The sequence below is a fragment of the Calliopsis andreniformis genome, chromosome 3, assembly GCF_051401765.1.
Source record: "Calliopsis andreniformis isolate RMS-2024a chromosome 3, iyCalAndr_principal, whole genome shotgun sequence".
NCBI lineage: Eukaryota > Metazoa > Arthropoda > Insecta > Hymenoptera > Andrenidae > Calliopsis > Calliopsis andreniformis.
Window position 1 is genome coordinate 22010418 of NC_135064.1, and position 17816 is coordinate 22028233.

The 17816-nt window shown below is 44.6% G+C and overlaps 1 protein-coding gene across 2 annotated transcripts; it reads right to left on the reverse strand.

Moving 5' to 3' along the window:
- Positions 1-4089: 4089 nt before the first annotated feature.
- LOC143177099 (uncharacterized) lies at positions 4090-6272 on the reverse strand. 2 transcript variants are annotated; one of them, XM_076374882.1, is made up of 2 exons: positions 5059-5180; positions 4090-4681 (listed from the first exon to the last, which is right to left on the reverse strand). In XM_076374882.1, exons 1-2 carry the CDS (start codon positions 5126-5128, stop codon positions 4158-4160), a joined length of 594 nt encoding a protein of 197 aa, XP_076230997.1. In that variant the 5' UTR covers positions 5129-5180; the 3' UTR covers positions 4090-4157. The 2 variants fall into 2 exon arrangements, with proteins under 2 accessions (XP_076230997.1, XP_076230998.1); XM_076374883.1 differs by lacking the exon at positions 5059-5180 and adding an exon at positions 6234-6272 and having other exon boundaries at positions 4118-4681.
- Positions 6273-17816: the final 11544 nt, after the last annotated feature.

A 17816-nucleotide genomic window follows, 5' to 3' on the forward strand; every position in this document is an offset into this window, starting at 1 on the left:
TGTTATTAATTTTTCTCATTCATCATTGCACATCTTCCAAGACTCGAAGGGTCGAGGCCATAACACTTAATTGCACAACAGCAACTATTGTGTTAAATTCCTCTTTATTCCATACTTTTTCTTCCTTTTCCTGCTATTGTACAAATTACTGAAAAGCCTTTAAGACTAAAGAACCAAAGATGTTGAGAGACGTCAGAGACGATTGAAAAGAATTGCAAGTATAGACCAACCTATACAGAATTTCCAGAGTTACATTTAATTGTACGACAACTAAAAGACGATGCAGAAACGATAACCTTTTCCTAGGAAGCTGATATTGTGTAGCACTCCATGACCTGTAACTAACTCTCCATTGACTGGGGTAGCGTAGCGATGATCATATGGAGAACGCTCCTCAATCCAGAACCCCGAAGGATTTACTGCACTGTTCTGTGCAATTGCAGAACGCAACAATCCCATTTGCACTGCAGCCAGGGGCTGATAAATAACTATCCATGGATTCTGGGAACATGACCCGGAGGAAATTATAACGATGTGCTATTTTGGGAATTCGAGCTATTATTTTGACAACCAATTGCGGGATTTCGCGCAATCGTTTCACCTTGCATTCGGTAGCTGCTGAATGTCCATTACGATATTACTTACCACTCAATTAGTTCGGTGACGATGCTAATAATAGAATGAGCTGTAATCTGAAAACAACACAGTACTGTACCATTGTTAGGTCTATTGCTCTTTTTTAGAATAGACGAATTTTTTAAAAGAAGCAAATTCTTATCTTCTCTCATTTTGTCATTTATTCTTCATTTTCCTCCTTTTTCAGGAAGTTTTCATAACAAGTTATACTGTAAGTAATCAGAATTTCGTCCAATAAAGGTCAGTGAATTACAAGCTTCAATGCTAATCCAAGGGGTGCCGTTAAGAAATGCATGGACGCGCAACCCCTGCGGAACCAATTTTCCCCAGACACCTTAGGAGTCCTTAAAACAGGCATTATGCAAATCTAATTGAAAATTCGTCGCGCGAGAGCGACCTCAGCATAGGTTCTCCACGGCGTTCATCGCCAGACATAAATAACTGATGCGAAACACGCGAGCGAGAGTCGATGATAAAGTGAAACCACTTTGTAAGATGCGCTTCGTCGAGATAAGGGGAACGTGAGGAACGTGTACCCAGCCGGATATGCTGATTCAATTATTTCTGTCGCGTCGTCAGCCACCCAAGTGGACGAAACTGTTCCAGCTGATTTTTTCTCTTACCCTTGGGCTCACGATTCCTCAGCCGACGTTCCATTAAAATTCTTTTTCGCGCTGTGTCAATCCATCATCGCGTATCTATCTAATTCTGAGGGTGAATCATTGGATGGTTTGACGACAACTATTTTTCCTTTGGTTCTACAGAGTAGATTAAAATTGTGTGGGTGTTAATTTAACTAACATTGTGTCTCAGTCAGTGGAGGTTTTCCAGATTGTTTTTCTGTAGAATTGTAAACTATATCCCAGAGATATTTCGATACTGATTTCAAGTAATCTGTACATTTCTTTACAGTGACTAGTAATCGTGTTAGACGTCGCTGGTTAAAAGTGGATACACCGAGGCGTCGTTATATAAAACAAAGTGTTAAGAGGGAATCACTTTTCGATGAATCAACATTATTTCGCCGATATAGGATGCATCCGTGACGTTGAAATTGGCGATCACGTAATTCAGTATAGGCAAGGTCTTGACGGTGACCTTAACGAAGCCCCATCCCAGCATCGTCATTCTATTCAAATCAGATAGGACCTCCTTTCATCCACTCACGTTAGACAGGCTGATTAAGTCTTCCCCGGTGCTATTTTCGTGCACTCTTGATTAAAAAACAGGAAATTCGCGTCCACGTTTCGCGAAGCCTTCGAGACGGGCGCGCAGGCGTCGAACAAAGGTTCTAATCAGGGGCCGGGAATTTAATTGCTTAATTTGGTTCGTAGACGGTGACGAAACTCGTTTGCAAAGAAACGACGTCTATGTGAGATAACCACTGTCACTGAGTGATCGATTACGAGAGAAAGGCTTTAAACGTGTTTCACATCTTACGATACTGAATTAAAGCAAAACTGTGAAATTCTGAATTAATGCAAATAAAATCTGTAGATATTGTTTTAAGTATCAACTTGATTCCTCTTCTCATAATTCTGATGAATAAAAAATTACGTCATTCCGAGAACGACTCACGCCACGTCGATCTCTGGAGGACCTGAAATACTATATTTGACTTGTCCAAGAAGATATAACTTCCGGTAGGAGCGCTTAAATTCGTGGAACAGTCTCTATAGACGTTCATTCCATGCACCTTGCTGCTATTGTCTACCCTTAGACGGGCTTCTATTTATAATTTCATCTCTGTCGATCGAGAACGTGGTTAAGGGCCTTGGTTCCAGAGGAATTCTCTAGAAATCAGCAGGGTGGGCCAAGCTGCTACAGCTGACGCAACAGGGCACTGAATCATTAAATTTGGTTACGTTTCATTCTGAACTGCGACGTGTACACATCCGATACGTTCGCTCATTCTGAAACCACGGCCATTGTGCCGCCTCAAATTGGCACATCTCTGATTAGAAACTCCGCGACTGTTCATTGTTCCGTGGACTATTGCAACGTAGGTGTGGTGATACAACGTCTGCTGGGACGATTTACAGGAAAGTTTGCGTGGAAAACTGATTAGTCGAAGAAGGCTATTGCCCAGTTCCAGTCATGTGTTCGCCTTTCCTTTAAAAATAGTGCTGGGTCTCCAACGAGGCTGAACTGAGAGGGAATCGATGCTTTTATCGATTAGAGATTGCTAATTTATTTCTGATAATTGTTTGCGAGCAGTGGGCAAAATAATAATGGTACTTGTTACTAGTTCACGAGTGAAGTGGTAATGATTCCACATAAATGTATATTAATTTAATATGTAGAATAATGTTTCTTCATATTGCATTGGCGAAAATTCGTCTTCGAGAAAATCGTGTTCAAAATATTACTCTAACACGAATGTACCGACGTGTACTGGAACATGAAATAAAGGGAGCACTCAGTCTGACCACTCAGTCTTTCCACTGTAAACTAGAAGTGTTTCCCACACTCACTTGAGCTTGTACCTCGGTGCACGCGTACTCGGCTAACATTCACAGTCAATTTTCTTAAAAACGAAGCGCGGTCTCAAAAAATTTCAATTTTCATTTCCGACTTATTTTCTCACGTAAAATCAGTAGTTTCAGAAAAGAGGGGATTTTAGGAAAGCTGCTTCACATATCACTCTCCAAAACTCAATAACGATTAATTTTTACTGTTCCCTTATTTTACTCTCCTTTATATCCTTATTTTATAATTCGTCATTATATGACGATCCTGATCTTTTCATGGCCAATATCAAAGAAGAAGAGAGTCCATAAAGGTCGAGAGCACCTGGAACGACCGATCGACGAATGGCTGCGCAAGATGCAAACCATACGGCGAGGCATAAGGGTATCCTAAGCCGTCTAAACGCACTGAACGCTTATTGATCTACGCCCACATGAGAGGAGAGACGAGAGACCAGGAGTCCAAAACGACGCTCGCGGTTGTCGTGGATTGTGGATACGATGGTGACCTCGGCGAAGGTCTACGTCGGACGACCTCGACACTCGAATGTGGGCCGAGGACATCAGGAAGAACCAAGAAAACTAACTGCCGCGCTCCTTGCTCAACCGTTTCGCTCCTTTGACGTAAAACGGCACCACATTTCGGTAAACTTGAACGGTTTCGATAAACCTTGCGCTCAGAGCAGAAATGGAGACTGAGGGCATATCGTGGAAAATGGAGAAGATGGTACATGAACGATATGCAAAGAATTAACCTGTGCGTAACAATTTTTTAAAGGAGTGAAGCTTATTAAGGTAAATTATCATTGTGGCAATTAGTGAATTCAGAACTTTCAGAATTCTTTAAAATAATATTCATTGTCAAAAGATATCTGTGCTACCCAATTTTCATCTAACAATATATTTTAAAAGATCTCCTCTAAAAGGGAATATAGTGCCGAAACAACCTCGTAGTGCCATTCAAAAACTAGACACACAATTTCCTTTGCGAAAATGACTTTATGGCAGTAAACGATGCGCGTGTCGTACATGCAGACGCGATTTTCAGCCGAGTTACAGGGCACGTATGCAGGGGGACAAGTACCACAAACGCGACAGGACTATCGGTAACGAACGATCGGAGGAAATGAAATGGTCACGGTTCAGTGGCTTCCCTGGCTGTTGCTCGCCGCCGCGGCGGCCTTGGTTGGATATTGCCCGTACACTTTGCCGCTTCTGGTCACCCTGTAGTAGATTTGTGGGGTCGGGATCGTGGACGTGGAGCTGGTCACATGAGGCCCGTCGCCAGTGCAGAATCGCTTCACCCTCGTCCTGATCCCCGCGTGTCTGTGTTTCCTTTGTAGGATGGGATTTTCCGATTTGTAACGATGCTTCGTCAGCGACCCCGTCGACGAGGCCTTCGAGGTGCTCATTGGTAACTGGTGCCGCCTCTTTAGGAGTCTGAATGGTGACACGGCTAGGATCGCCTTGGTGACGCTTCGCCTGCAACGCCAGAGGACCAACGCTGTGGCGAACCACGCGAACCAAGGCCCGGCTCTTGGACTTGGGGCTGGCTCCCTCGACCAGAGAAAGAGCATCTGATGAATTTCAGAAAGTCAGTATTATTGCAGGCACTGTGATAGAATTTAGGAGTTAACTCTGTGGTTCTAAGGCAGAACAGTTTATTTCAGGTTTTGAGAAAATCAGAGTTAAGACCTCATTTGAGATTTAGGATACAGAATTTTTATCTTCAGTCTATGGAAATATTTTTTATCACTTTTTAATATTGTATTCATTTTTTGAGACCTATAACTAAAATTTAAGACTTTGCATCGTTTGATATCATTAAGAATAGAATTTTCAATACTTCAAATAAAATAAAAGTCTAAAGCTTCAATCTCCGAGATCTGAGAAATCTAGGTAAATTCTCTTATGAATATAGCGTAGCTAATGCGGAATTCTCACTAGATATTACCAGCTAATTCCATTATCACATCGGGAGCACGATTCACCCCTTTAATCAACCCTTTTTCCCAGTTCTTCATCAAGCGCACAATAGGTAGAAAATTACGAATTCAAACAGTCCAATCGCAGATCGCCGATATCACCGAAACGAAAAATCCTTCGCCAATTAAGAAGCAGGATTCGGGTCGAGGGAGAGGCGCGTGGGCGTGTACGGCGTTAATTGAAGTCGCAAGCTTATTCAAACGGTAACGAAGCGGCGGCGAAACCTATGGGAAACATTTGCCGTTGACGGCTCGCAATTTTTCGTTAATCAAATCGCTGGTGCAGCGAAAGGCCGTGCAGCAATTAGCGAATAAATTGCAGCAGCCAAGGGGAGCGAGCGTTTAAAGCTTCCTCGAATTAAACGAAACAGCCTGCACAGTTTTATTCCAATCAATTCCACCTCTTTCATTCCCTCCCAGAACAAAATATCAAAAGATCCAAGCATTAATCTACCCTCAAACTGCATTACCTTAAAATCGCCAACTTTTTATATAAATCATAGAACCAACGTTCCGTATACTCAGTACTTCTACAAGCACCACTCTCAGACCACAACCATCAAGATTAAATACATCCTCCAGGTGATTCATAGTTAATTAAAACTGCAATTATTCAAAAACACTGATTTATCTCAGTCATTAATTACTGTAATTACTTTCAATAATATAGCAAAATAATCGATTTTGTCATCCTGTTACCCACTCCCGTCCGTTCCTCCATGTCGTGGTGCACAAGTTCGCGTCGAAGTAAAGCAAAAGGCAGGAAGCAAACGCAGACGGTCGAAGGGGAGAGAAGCGGAGAGTCTCGAGGAAGAGGCGGAGGGACAGCTAGGAAGATCGATTCCGTGACCGTCGTGCTTTTTCAAGGCTGTCCAGCACTAAATCCACGGTAATTCGTTTAGGGGTTGCGGTATAGATCTAGCTAGGCCGCGCTACGACTTTTATGGCTCCCCGACCGAGCCGTCCGCGTGAATATCTCGTTGTTGTTGCACGTTGTCGTCGTCACCGTCGCGCCAGCCTTCGTGGCTGTGTTGGCCGATTGGGTTCCCTTCTCTCCGCGGTTGACCCATTTGGCAAAGACCACCGCCACGGAGAATTCCGCATTAGCCCGCGTCGCGCGCGCGTTTTTACCGTTAAGACTGACCTTATAGATCCACTCGTTGGCGCGCTGCCTGAAACTCAGGGGTCGATCGACTGGCCGAAACATAGAATGGCCGTGAACGATGACTTACTGCCTGAACGGTAGTTGAACCTGCGAGGGAGGGAAACGATCGTGATCAATGCTCGGTAGAGGGAGAGGGGAAAAGGTCAGGGTGATCTCGGGCGAAGCGTGCTAACCGATTTTACACGGATAGGCGAGAACGTGCCGAGTTTTCGGCTGGTTTCGACGCTACTTGGCCTGTTTGGCGGGAAACTTGCAGCAGGACGGACCTAGAGTCGGTTCAAGTTCGATTGATCGCTCGAGGGTGCTTCTTGGAAAGTAAATCACGCGAAAATTTAGTTTCGCTTCCGCGTGATTGCATGCCTTCTTGTACTGACAAACCAACCACGATCTTGGCAAGGTCGATACGTGGGCTGGCTATGGAGGAGTTTGTATTGTCAATGAGATATATGAAGGATGCACTGAACAGCTGTTCGGGGATCAAATTTCGGTTGACGTCATTTGCTGGGACCTTGGGAGTTTGAGAAATGTGTGGGGTTCTGGGGCTGAGGGATGTATCTGACGTGAATCTCTGAGAATCAGTGGAAACTAGTTCTGAGATGTAATACTACATATATAAATTTCAAAAATTGAGGAAACATAAGGTGATACACAGTATATAGTAACTGTATAGACTTTCCGATAGTAATTCATCTATAATTAAGTCAGAAAGTCTTAATTTTTGATGTTCAAACATTTTTTAAACTCAGACCTGGATTAACAGGAGGGCTAAGGGGAGTTATAGCCACGTATCTCATTCTTTGAGACCATATTTTTTCATATAGATACTAAAACAGGTTTATAGATACTAAAACAATATAACTTAAATACACTTTACTGTCTATCAGCTAATCCACATTCAACATCTGACGAACGCAGATTCTAGACACCATACAAGAAATACGAAATATGAGATACTATGTAAAAACCCAATCAGCTAAGAGAAGAACTGAGATTCACAGCAGGATAAAATCAACAGACCCCCAATCGAATAAAAACCCCGAAGTCTCGCAGTAGAAAAAGCAAAGTAAACGTTCCCATCGAAAGAAGAGCTAGCCTGCAACAAGTATCGATCCTCAAAACCGAAACAAACGTGCTCGATCCCCGCGGTAAGACGAGCAAATTGACTTCCTGAACGGGAGGAACTCAATTCCGAATGGGAGGGGAAAAACGACCGTGAAGAAGCCTCGGTTCCGTCGTCGAACAAACTACAAACGGAATGGCCGATGGGAAACGTAATTTATTGAAAAGAACGAGCACACCGTCGCCTTCAGGCTTAGAAAAACGACAACGGTGTCGATGCGGCGGGGCACAGGGGGCGAGAGGCTGGCAGGGTCGCTTCTGGAACAGTTGTTTAAGCTGCTCAGCCATCGACGCGAGGAACCATAACGCGACGCATACCTGCAGCGCGGGGCAGGGCACGCGAGAAAGTAGCTGATTAATAATTTAGGCCGACTGACTGCGACTAGGATCCGTGGCTCTCATAGTCAAGTAGATAAGAACAAAGGGCGGGCCGTTGCGAAAGGAAACGCAGGAACGTTAATGGCCTTTCCGCGCGAGGAGAGCTTGACAAATAGTGGTCGACGGCGATGAAAGAGCTGCCTGCGTCTCGTTATACGTGGCCGCGTAACGAGTTCGGCCTTTCGAAGTAGAAAAGGGCCGCGGCCATAAAGAACCGTGGCGTTGCAAAGGACAGCTCTGATCGAACTTTTGCGAGCAGCGATGTGTAAGACACATCGTGGTCAGCCGGCAGCCGACGATAAAACGAAAGCAGCGGGAAGAAAAATCTGCCTCGGTCGATGCGTGAACGTGTGATCGAGGGCTTACAGCGGGGATTAGAGCGGCTGGTTACTGAAGCAGTTCAATGCCTATGGACATTCGCGTGCGATTGCCTTGGTAAGTATTGGTGAACACCTGTGAGCTTTTTTTGGATAACTTTGGAGGAAATTGAAGGGGAGGATGTATTCGCGAAGAGGACTCATCTTAAATAGGTGACGCCACTTTGTGATATTACTAGTGGTGACTACACGTCAGTTTAATGGCAAATGTAAAATACACTAATTTGGAAAAATAATATGTGTCCCTTCTCTATGACAATCGGTTGGATATTACATTATAGACAGCTGCTGTGTACAACACGAAAGTAAAAAACACAAAAACCTGCCTTCCCAAACTAAACCAACCCCTCAGAAATTGTATAACTCGGAATTTCCTTCTAAATCGAATCGAATAAAACACTCATCCCAGAACACCCACAAAAACACTCGAGCCATAACCCACAGGAACCATCCAATATCTTTTTCCTAATCAAACCCTCACACCACTCAGCAACTCCAAAACCCAAAGACCGTGCGCTGACAGTTGGTCCAGAAAATAAACTCCTCCAGAGCTCGTAAGAGAGTCTCTGGTCCAAACGTTCATCTCCCCTCCTCGAGTCCTTTTCTCCGAGTCCTGTCGCGAATGGTAGCGAATAGAATAACGACGCCGCAGAAAAAGGTCGTCGAAGACGTGAATCGAACCTAGACACCTTCCATCGTCGAGGACGGAAGATTTCATATCGGATCGGACGGACGGGAAAGCTGAAAATACGGGGAGGTCAAGTAGCAGCGGAGAGATACATTTCAGATAACGGCGGCGGGCCGATGTCAAGGCGACCGTGACACGGTGAGACACGTCTCGATAAGGACGGAGAGAAAAATACGGCGTTACGAGCGTTCGGTTGCGAGGGGAACGTCTCGAGACTTCCTTGATTGGCTGATATATCGCGACGTCGCGCGGGGAGATACTCTTTTAGGAACCTTAGTTGCCTTCAGGAACGCCTTAAATGGCGCACGAGCTCTTGCAGCGTCGTTACTATTTTATCTATAACAAATTACGCGCGTAAATACCGTATCTTATTAAGGTACATCAACGTCCAGGGTTTCCATTATCCTGCTGCTTTCAGCGTTCGCGCGGCGAGCACGCGGAAACGATCTCGTTTGCGTTTTATTTCGCGCATCCCGCTTATGACCGTCTCACGATCCACTCTATTTTCCACGCCGCGATAAAACGAGCTGAGGCTATTGGGATTATTCGGGCCTTTGTGAGGTCTACGTGGAACGAAGCGAATTCGAGGCCTTTATGTGGGAGGAATTGGGAGAGTTCTTGGAAGGATGCATGGGGAGCATGAAATGGAAGTTCGGAGAAATTTGGAGATGATTGCACTTTGGAAGTTAGACGTGCTTCTAGGGAGGTGTTCGTTGATTATGAGAACTGGAGAAGAAATTGAGGTGAATACGGACGCTCCATTTTGAACACGTATTCGCAAGGAAGAAGTACATATTCACACATTACTAAAATCCTAAAATTCATTATTTAAAATATACTTTCTAAAACAATTACTGTAATCGCTCCAGAACTCTGTTAAAATGATCTCGCTGCCGTAAATCAGATAACGAACATCAATTTAGAAAGTTACAGCCCCTTGTGTCCTTGTATTAACTACATTTCGACCAGAGTTTACCGCACGGGCACCGCGATGCAGTTTAGGGTAGACTATTCGGAAACGAAGTTATATTGTTCGGTAACTAAGCTTTACGCATATGAGCAAGCATTTCGAGCAGTGAAGAGTGTGTTCCAACCACCGCGCGGAGGCAGCCAGGGCACGGGACGCCCCTTTTGCTTTCATCATATCCCTGCGAGTGACATGCACTCCCGTAAAGTTGCTTTACTGTGTATCTGCTTAAATATTTCGAACCAAGGCCGGTGCTCGATCAAAGCTGCAAAACTGTGTCACGGATGTGCCACGGTAACTCGACCGTTCTCGCTCTTTTTTTTTTCTTTTCCTTTTCATCTCCATCTCGAAACTTTTTTACCCAGGGGTATGCCTTTCACGTGCTCCAGGGAACAGTGACGCGCGAACTCTGCCCTTTGTCATTTCCTTTCGGGGGTAACCGTATTTTATCGCGGCAGACGTTAATTCTCACTCGATCCGTCAGAGTTACACGCAACGCCGATGAGGCTTCGTGCCTTTCGCGCGAGATCGTGAAGAGATACTGTTTAATTGCTGGACAGCTTTTGATCTTCCGCAACTCCGAGCATTCCTTTGCGATTAAATGGTGCTTCGAGTGGTTTTAGACAAGAAGTAGGCGGGAAAGTACTGTGCATTATGAATTGTGGTGAGGGATAATGGTAGGAAGCACTGGTGTCTGAGATCTGTTACTCTAGTTTTCTAGTTTCTAGTAATCCCTGTGTGAAAAATTGTTCCTAGTTATTGGAATCTTAGAACGTAGTTTTTCTACAAAAATCTTGTCTCAGTCTCTTTACGATTACTAACAACAAAAATTATTTTTTATGAAAAATTCTGATTCTCAAATATCTTAAAGTAGAAGGGACTACTCCCAGACATTAGAAACTGAATAAAACTAAGAGTACCTACTCCATCCATCACAGTTACCTAACTCAGTATTCACATACACAAAATATAAAGGACCTACCCATGCAAACCCTTTAATCCAGCTACAATCACAAATTGCATCTCATGGAATATAACTCTCACAAAAGATAGTGTACCCCTAATCCTCTAATCGCTTCGTCCATAAAATATTCCCCAACCAAAACAGCATAAACCCAGGCACACCAAACGTCACCTCCATCACAACAAAACTAACCAAACTCCTTGACAGATACCATGCACCGCACCTCCAACCCATAAACCCCACAGAAAGGGTATAAAACCACAGCATCCGTATTCCTCGAGCCACGACGCGAAGCCTCGAGAGGCCTTATACTCGGCACGCTTCGCACGGAGTCACAGGGACGGTCATAAATTCATAACGGGGGAACGGGAATATTTCGTAATAAAGGACGAGCGAGCGGGAGAATACAAATGCCCTCTCGTCGTCATAACTCAAGGATCAGCGACGTTCCAACAACGACGCGTCCATCCCAGACACACGAGCGCAGGGAGAGCTGGATGGACATGGGAACTGGAAGCGGTACCTGGACGTGTCTCGAGCCTCTCCAAACCTTCCACCTGGTCTCTCTCCTCGATCTCCAACGCGGCGTTTTCTGTCCACTGCCGACGCAGCGGAGTACCTGCTCGGCCGTGGCTCTCGTGGCGGTCGGATCGCGCTGGGAACGGTCCTCCAGCCGCGGCGGACGTCGCGTGACGATCCTAACCAACCAGCTCGTCGGGGGCCTCGTCGCTGACGGAGTGACACCTCGCTCGGCGACCTCTTCTCATATCCTCGCGACCGTGAATTTCCCTCGACGACGATCGCCGCGAACGAGCCCCGGGACACGCGGCAGGGTCGCGGTTTTGCGCGCGGTGGATAAACCTCTGGTTGGAAAAAAGATTCTAGAGAGGAGGGTAGGGAAAAAAGGGTCGGTTAAAATGACATACGACGAGTGCCGGGGGGAAAGAATTTAGACAAAGGATTGCGCGGACCGTGGCTGCCCGCTTGACGTTCGCCGATCCCTGCGAAACGATCGATCGATCCTCGAAACGAGCACGATGACGTCGACGAGCGGTTCGAGCGGCAATGGAACCGTGAATCGATCGCGACACTGTGATAGGACTGCTGGAATGGAAACTGTCGGGGAATGAGGAATTATTTCATCCTGCGTCACGCCGAGAGCCCCTTTTCGGAGGGGATGCTTTCGATAGAGGGTTGGATATGATTCGGTGGAGGAGGTTGCGATGATTTGAGGACGAGATATGTGTGAATTTGTGTGAAAGGGTTGGGGTGAGTTTAAGCTTCGTTCAAATTAGTCAACTTGCTTGAACTCAAGCTGCTTGGATTCGAGTAGAGTGATGTCAAGTTTGTGTTCACATAAGTGAAGTTACTTCAATTCAAGCTGTCATACGAAAATAATAAAAATGGTGTCGGAACAGGTGGTACATGCTGGTTATATGGTTATGTATTTTTCAAACAAAATATGCACTTTTGACAGTTTCCTTGATATTCACATGTTCATCGATTGGCTTGAAATTTGCTCTGTATGGTACTATACACGTATGTACGCATGAAAAAAGAAGACCATTCATTCAAACTGACCCCTGTCAAAGAAACCCCACTAATAATCAAAAACCAATATCTCACTTGCCTTCATTAAACTACTTGCCATCATATCAAACAGTCCCTCGATTCAAAGCAACAGACAATTTGTTCTCATCGACGAATGAAATGGTAATCGAATATTTAGACTGTGTGGATTACTTTTCTCCTTCCGTCATGCACGTTTACAGCACCGCAGAACATGATACGCTACACTAAAATGGACACCAGCGAATCGCGGAAAAAGGAGGACGATGTAGATCGGTGTAACGCTATACCCACGAATTATTAGCCAGCATCACGAGAGCTTATTACTCCACCGTTTCAGCGCAGTGCATGTCGTGGATGTAATCGAGTTTTTCGCCAAGGCCTCGTCCTGCTGCGTCTCGAAGACGCGGGAGGAAAGTTTGATACACCCTCGGAAAGCGATCCCCTCGGCTGAGGATGGGTCAGCCAGTGCTCGAGTACGGTCTCCTCGCTCCTTCCCGAACTCTCCTGCCCTCCCGTGACGTCACTGGGATCGTGTCAGTAGGTCAGAACCTGCATACGTGTGCGTCGGTGTTCGTTCGACGTACTGGGTGTTCGCAAATTGCATTTCCTTTCTGAAACTTCGGGCAAAGTACACAACGCTGCCTCGACGCGTTACATTCTGCCCCCGGTGTTTAGCTGGCAGTCTAGTTTTCAAGAAGTTACCAAGACATTAAAACATTGTACAGCGTCTCGTGGTTCTTGCTGAGAACGCTTTTTAGGAACGTTTATTTGCGCATTACTGTGGCTGGCTTCTTGTTAGATCTGGGAAAACGAAGTTTATTTAGCTAAGTCGAATATCACGAGTGAAAGACACTGGTTTCTGCAAGCTTCTTTAAGCTTTTTTGGTATCTTGAATTCATTTTTTAAACTGTTTTTGATAATTAGGGAAATGTTCTTTAAATTCCTGATGAGGAGACTGTAGAATTAGGTTAATAAAATCTCATTTTAGGGTCCCTGAATTTACAAGATCTAGTATCTATATCTCATCGAATAATCCTGAAGGTCTGCAGAGTTCACAAACTCTCGAAGTCAGTATCGAACCCGAGAAGTTTAGAGCTGACCCTATTTGTCCTCACCAACTGTGGGTGGTCAATATAGGATTTCTTGAGTATCGACTCATCCACGATTCATCCCACGAGCCCAGTGCCGACTTTGGGAAACTTTACGTTTATTATTTCAGTGCCGCCATCCCAGAGCTGTCAGTTCTATGTCTTAGGAGTAAGATGTCATCCATATCACAAATTTAAGATCATCTGCATTGACGTAACGCGAATGAAGAATTATATTCGTTCGATTAACTCCTTTACGCGTCGCTCCCTGAACGCAGCGTTTTCCCCAAGATAAAGGTTAAAGTTTATCGAGTCTCTGCGACCTCGACGATTTACCGTGGTCGTTAATTTCTTCCGCAACGTTACCCTTAAGCAAGACAAATTTTTCCATAGCCCGTGTTTGTAAGTATCTGTTCTACGTAATGACGTTAACGTGCCTTTGATCATCATTTGTTTTCCATCCATTTTTCACCAGAGAGTCGCCCAAAGATTGCGTGGAACTCTGCCAACAAAGCTTCCCCGATGATCGAGTCCAGGTCGCACTCTTGGTAATACGTAGCTTGAAATATTTTAACACGAAAACTGCCTGAGACTTCAGAAATATGATAGAAACTTTTATCGATAGAAGAATTTAAATTTGAAAACTTTATTTCAGTTCGCTCTTTTATTTCTCTAGAATTTTCAGAGATTTCTTTTCGCGTATCAATCCTTATATAAAACGGAATAACACCTATATTATTTAATGAAAAATAAAAGTATTCAGAATGAAAAGTCTCTTCCATGCTCCTAAAAAAGTCATATCTTAATCTCGAGTGTCTCCACCCAGCAAGGATGAAAACATTAAACGTTGAACTCCGTAACGAAAGAGTCGCAAGGTGGACCATTATCCTCCCCTAGTGATTTATCGTCGGATCTGCTCTCAAGTTTTGCGTCTTGTGCTCCTAATGGGCAATAACGCGACGATGATGCGCGCAATTATCCCGCTGTTCCCCGTAGTCTGCTTCCGAAGACAACCTCGGAGGAGCGAGCAAAAAGACGGGCAGACCTCGCTGCGGTCGCAGCACCAGTGACCTTGGTCCCGAGCACGTTGCAGTCGATTCGATGCAGAAATTGCTGTGGCATCACCTCTCCGTGTGCACCTTCGACTCCCAAACGGTCGGTTAAATTGCAGAGTTATCGTCGGCGATTCGAGCGAAGTCTATCAATGTTAGGGCTTCGCCGAATAAGGACGATAAAGTATCGTGACTTATACATTCCACTTCTGATGATACACCTTGGAGCCACACGTCTGAATAATTTCCTAAAATTCCATTTCTCCTCAGAAAAGCTGAATTTTACGTAATTTTATGTCTCTATATTTTATCTCAGTCAATATTGATATAAAAAACTGTTCAATTTTCCAATATAACAGCAGCACTCGCGGCTCAGCTCGAACAAAATGATATTTCGGCTGGAGTGTCGCACGGTTCGGTGGACATGAATTTTCGAGCGGAGCAACATTCCGATCGTTATACACGCGGTCAACGTTGCACCGACATTGAACCAGTGCAATGCTGCAATGCAGGTGGACCAGCCGGTGCAGCTGGAAGATGCGTAGGCAGTTGGAGGCTGGAGCCACCGTCTACCGCAAATCTCTCTCGCGGCTCCCGCAGATGTTATCATCCGCCGCAAGATATCTGCGATCCTGTCTTCTCTTCGCCTCCTCCGAGGGCCTGCAAGAAATCATCTCGCTCACATGGAATAGGAGGAGACCAAGGAGGAGGCGGATGGGCCGAGTGACAGCCGAGAACGCAGGAGGATAGGGGAACCGTTTCGCAACCCTTTGTTCCGTGGCTCGCGAACATGGGACAGGGGAATATTTTTCTGACGGTGAATAATTCATCGTGACGAATGGTACTGCGAGCCTGTCGGATACAGTGTTGATAGGCTCTGCCTGTGTCTCTAAACCGCTGTTTGCTACATATCAATTCGGGGAGAGATAGCTGGGGAACAGTGTTGCGTTTCAGGGTTGGTGTAGAACTTCGGTTGGCGGAAATCAACGAATTTCGTCACGTAGAATTTTATTTCGGGGTGGAAAACTGTGTGGTTGTGGTGTGCAGAGTCTCGTTGTGTAATTTGGAAAAGTGCTCTCCGTGGAGTATTGATCTTGTTTCAGAAAGGCGCTATAGATTCTGTGTATCGCTTTAACTCCTGAAGCTATTTGGATAGCTAGTGTTCCTTGGCTAATGCATCGACCATTGAACAAGCTTAGTTTCAGAAATTTGTGGCCCTCCGCGTCTAGGCTTCTATTGTTACAGACTTTCGTGTACATACGCTGGGTCTACTGATGGAGTTAGTAGATGTTTCGACTTCCTGATGAAGCTGGATGCAGGTGAACTGAATTCCTAGTGGATCCTGTTCAAGTTTAGACAAGTACCTCGAGTTCACTTCTACATAAAAATAGATAGATAAATATTCTTCTGAGTAGCGTAGTGACTTCATTCAGAAATTTATAAAATCACTATGCATATTAAAATGACAGTGTCAGTGAAAATCAGTTTCGTAACCCATCTGCCTGTTGTACTATATACCATATTACTTTTCAGGCGTCTTACCATTTCATTTCTGTGCCCATTGAGCCCAAGTTCAATTTCGATATTTCGAATTGGCTGAATGATTGAAAGCGAACGGAATTGGGATACACTTCTCAGTTTTGATTGCTAACTCTTCGATTTATGGAAAGTTGAAACGGCTGAGGCAGGAGGCTAAAACCAAAACAGATTTGCATACTGCTGCAAGGTAGATTTATGCGAAGCAACGTACTGTTGGTTGGTTCCGCAATAGAGCGAGGTGAAATTGGATTCGGGAGTTCAAGGATGGAACCGATTCTCCAAGGACGATCACGAATCACGGCAGTTCCGGGGCGGTTTGTCTCTAATGCCCTGTTTCAATTTCGTTGAAAGACAGCTCGGTGCATAACGCCGCGGTCTAATTTAAATCGAGTTCGCGGGAAAAGTTTGATCGATAGAATAAAACTTTCCCTGATTGCGATTCGGGGAGCGGTTGCTTCGAGAGGCAACAATTTGCCTCGCTTCTGTTCATTAGACCGTTCACTTCTCTGCAACTACGCTCGTTCTTTCTGCGGGAACTTCAATAACAAGCGCGTTCTTTTATCAGATTCCCGAGAGAAAAATACCGAACTCGATCTCGTCGGGATCTCTCTCATTTGGATACGATGATCTCATGTTTTACGCAGGTTCTGTAGAACTCTCAATGTCAGACTTCGATTCATCTGTACAGATATGGAAACATAAATTACAGTGATTTTTATGAATTCCAAGGAATCGTGTCAGTAATATTAATCCCTCTAAACTTCTTTTAAGAGATATAAATAACGATTAAGTTCATTTCTGGCTTTAAAAGTCATTTAGAAAATATGTAACTTTGAGCAAATCCCATAAATTTTTGAAGCTAATGAATTGCAAGGAAACTTCAGAGATGAAACAAAATACAATATCCAACGTGCAATACTGTAATGAAATGTAACTATAATATATACCTACTGCAATGATAAAAAAATTACCATAGGTACTACTAACCCTATACCTCTCTTCTAAATTCATACAGTTTCTTTATTTTCTTCCCTTCATACTCTATCCTTCGTAACTGAGATATCAAATTCATACCCATATTTAATCATCTTTAACTAATATTAAATTTCAGAAACATGATCCTCATATAAACCCAAAGAACCTATGAAAATCACCCCAAAAACTGCACAGAGTTGCATCTCCAAGAGCTGAGAAACTCAGTACTAAAATCAGAAGACAGATCAAGACATTAAAGATCGGAGAAATATGAAGAAAACTTCGCCTTCAACCTCCTTCACAGGTGGGACTTATCAGACTGGTAACGGAAGCTGAGAAGTAAAAGATCGACGCGAGAGCAACGCTTCAGAGTACTCGACATTAAATCACTCGTAATTACGAGCACCGCCAACGGCATTGTCTCCTACGCGCGCACGTATTATCAGGCATCTATTCATTACCGCAACCGTAATTGCGCGTGTAAACGTAGCCACGAGTGCGCGCATAGACGGCCGCGCGTCGGCTTTGCTTTCAGTCCCTTTATTATCCGGGCGCAAAATCGATCGGCTGACATTCCAGTGGCACCAAGGCGTGCAGTAATAGCTTTTCTTTGCCCCCATAATTTCCGCGAGAACGCGTGACTCACGACCTACATTCTTCTCCGGACCATGGACACCTTTCGTCCTGGCCACACATGGATACGTTTATTGCTCGTAAAATCGAGGAACTCGTAAGGGTGCTGGGAATCCCGATATCGATTACAGGGGACAGCGAAATTCCTTGCAATTGGAACAAAGAGAGCTAGTACACGGTCTGAAACTTGGTTCTGTTCGAAGTAGATGT

Coding starts and splice junctions, on each gene's coding strand:
- LOC143177099 (XM_076374882.1), bottom strand. CDS start 5,128: ATGAAGAACTGGGAAAAAGGGTTGATTAAAGGGGTGAATCGTGCTCCC. Junction 4,682..5,058: donor TGTGATAATGGAATTAGCTG/GTAATATCTAGT, acceptor GAAATTCATCAG/ATGCTCTTTCTCTGGTCGAG.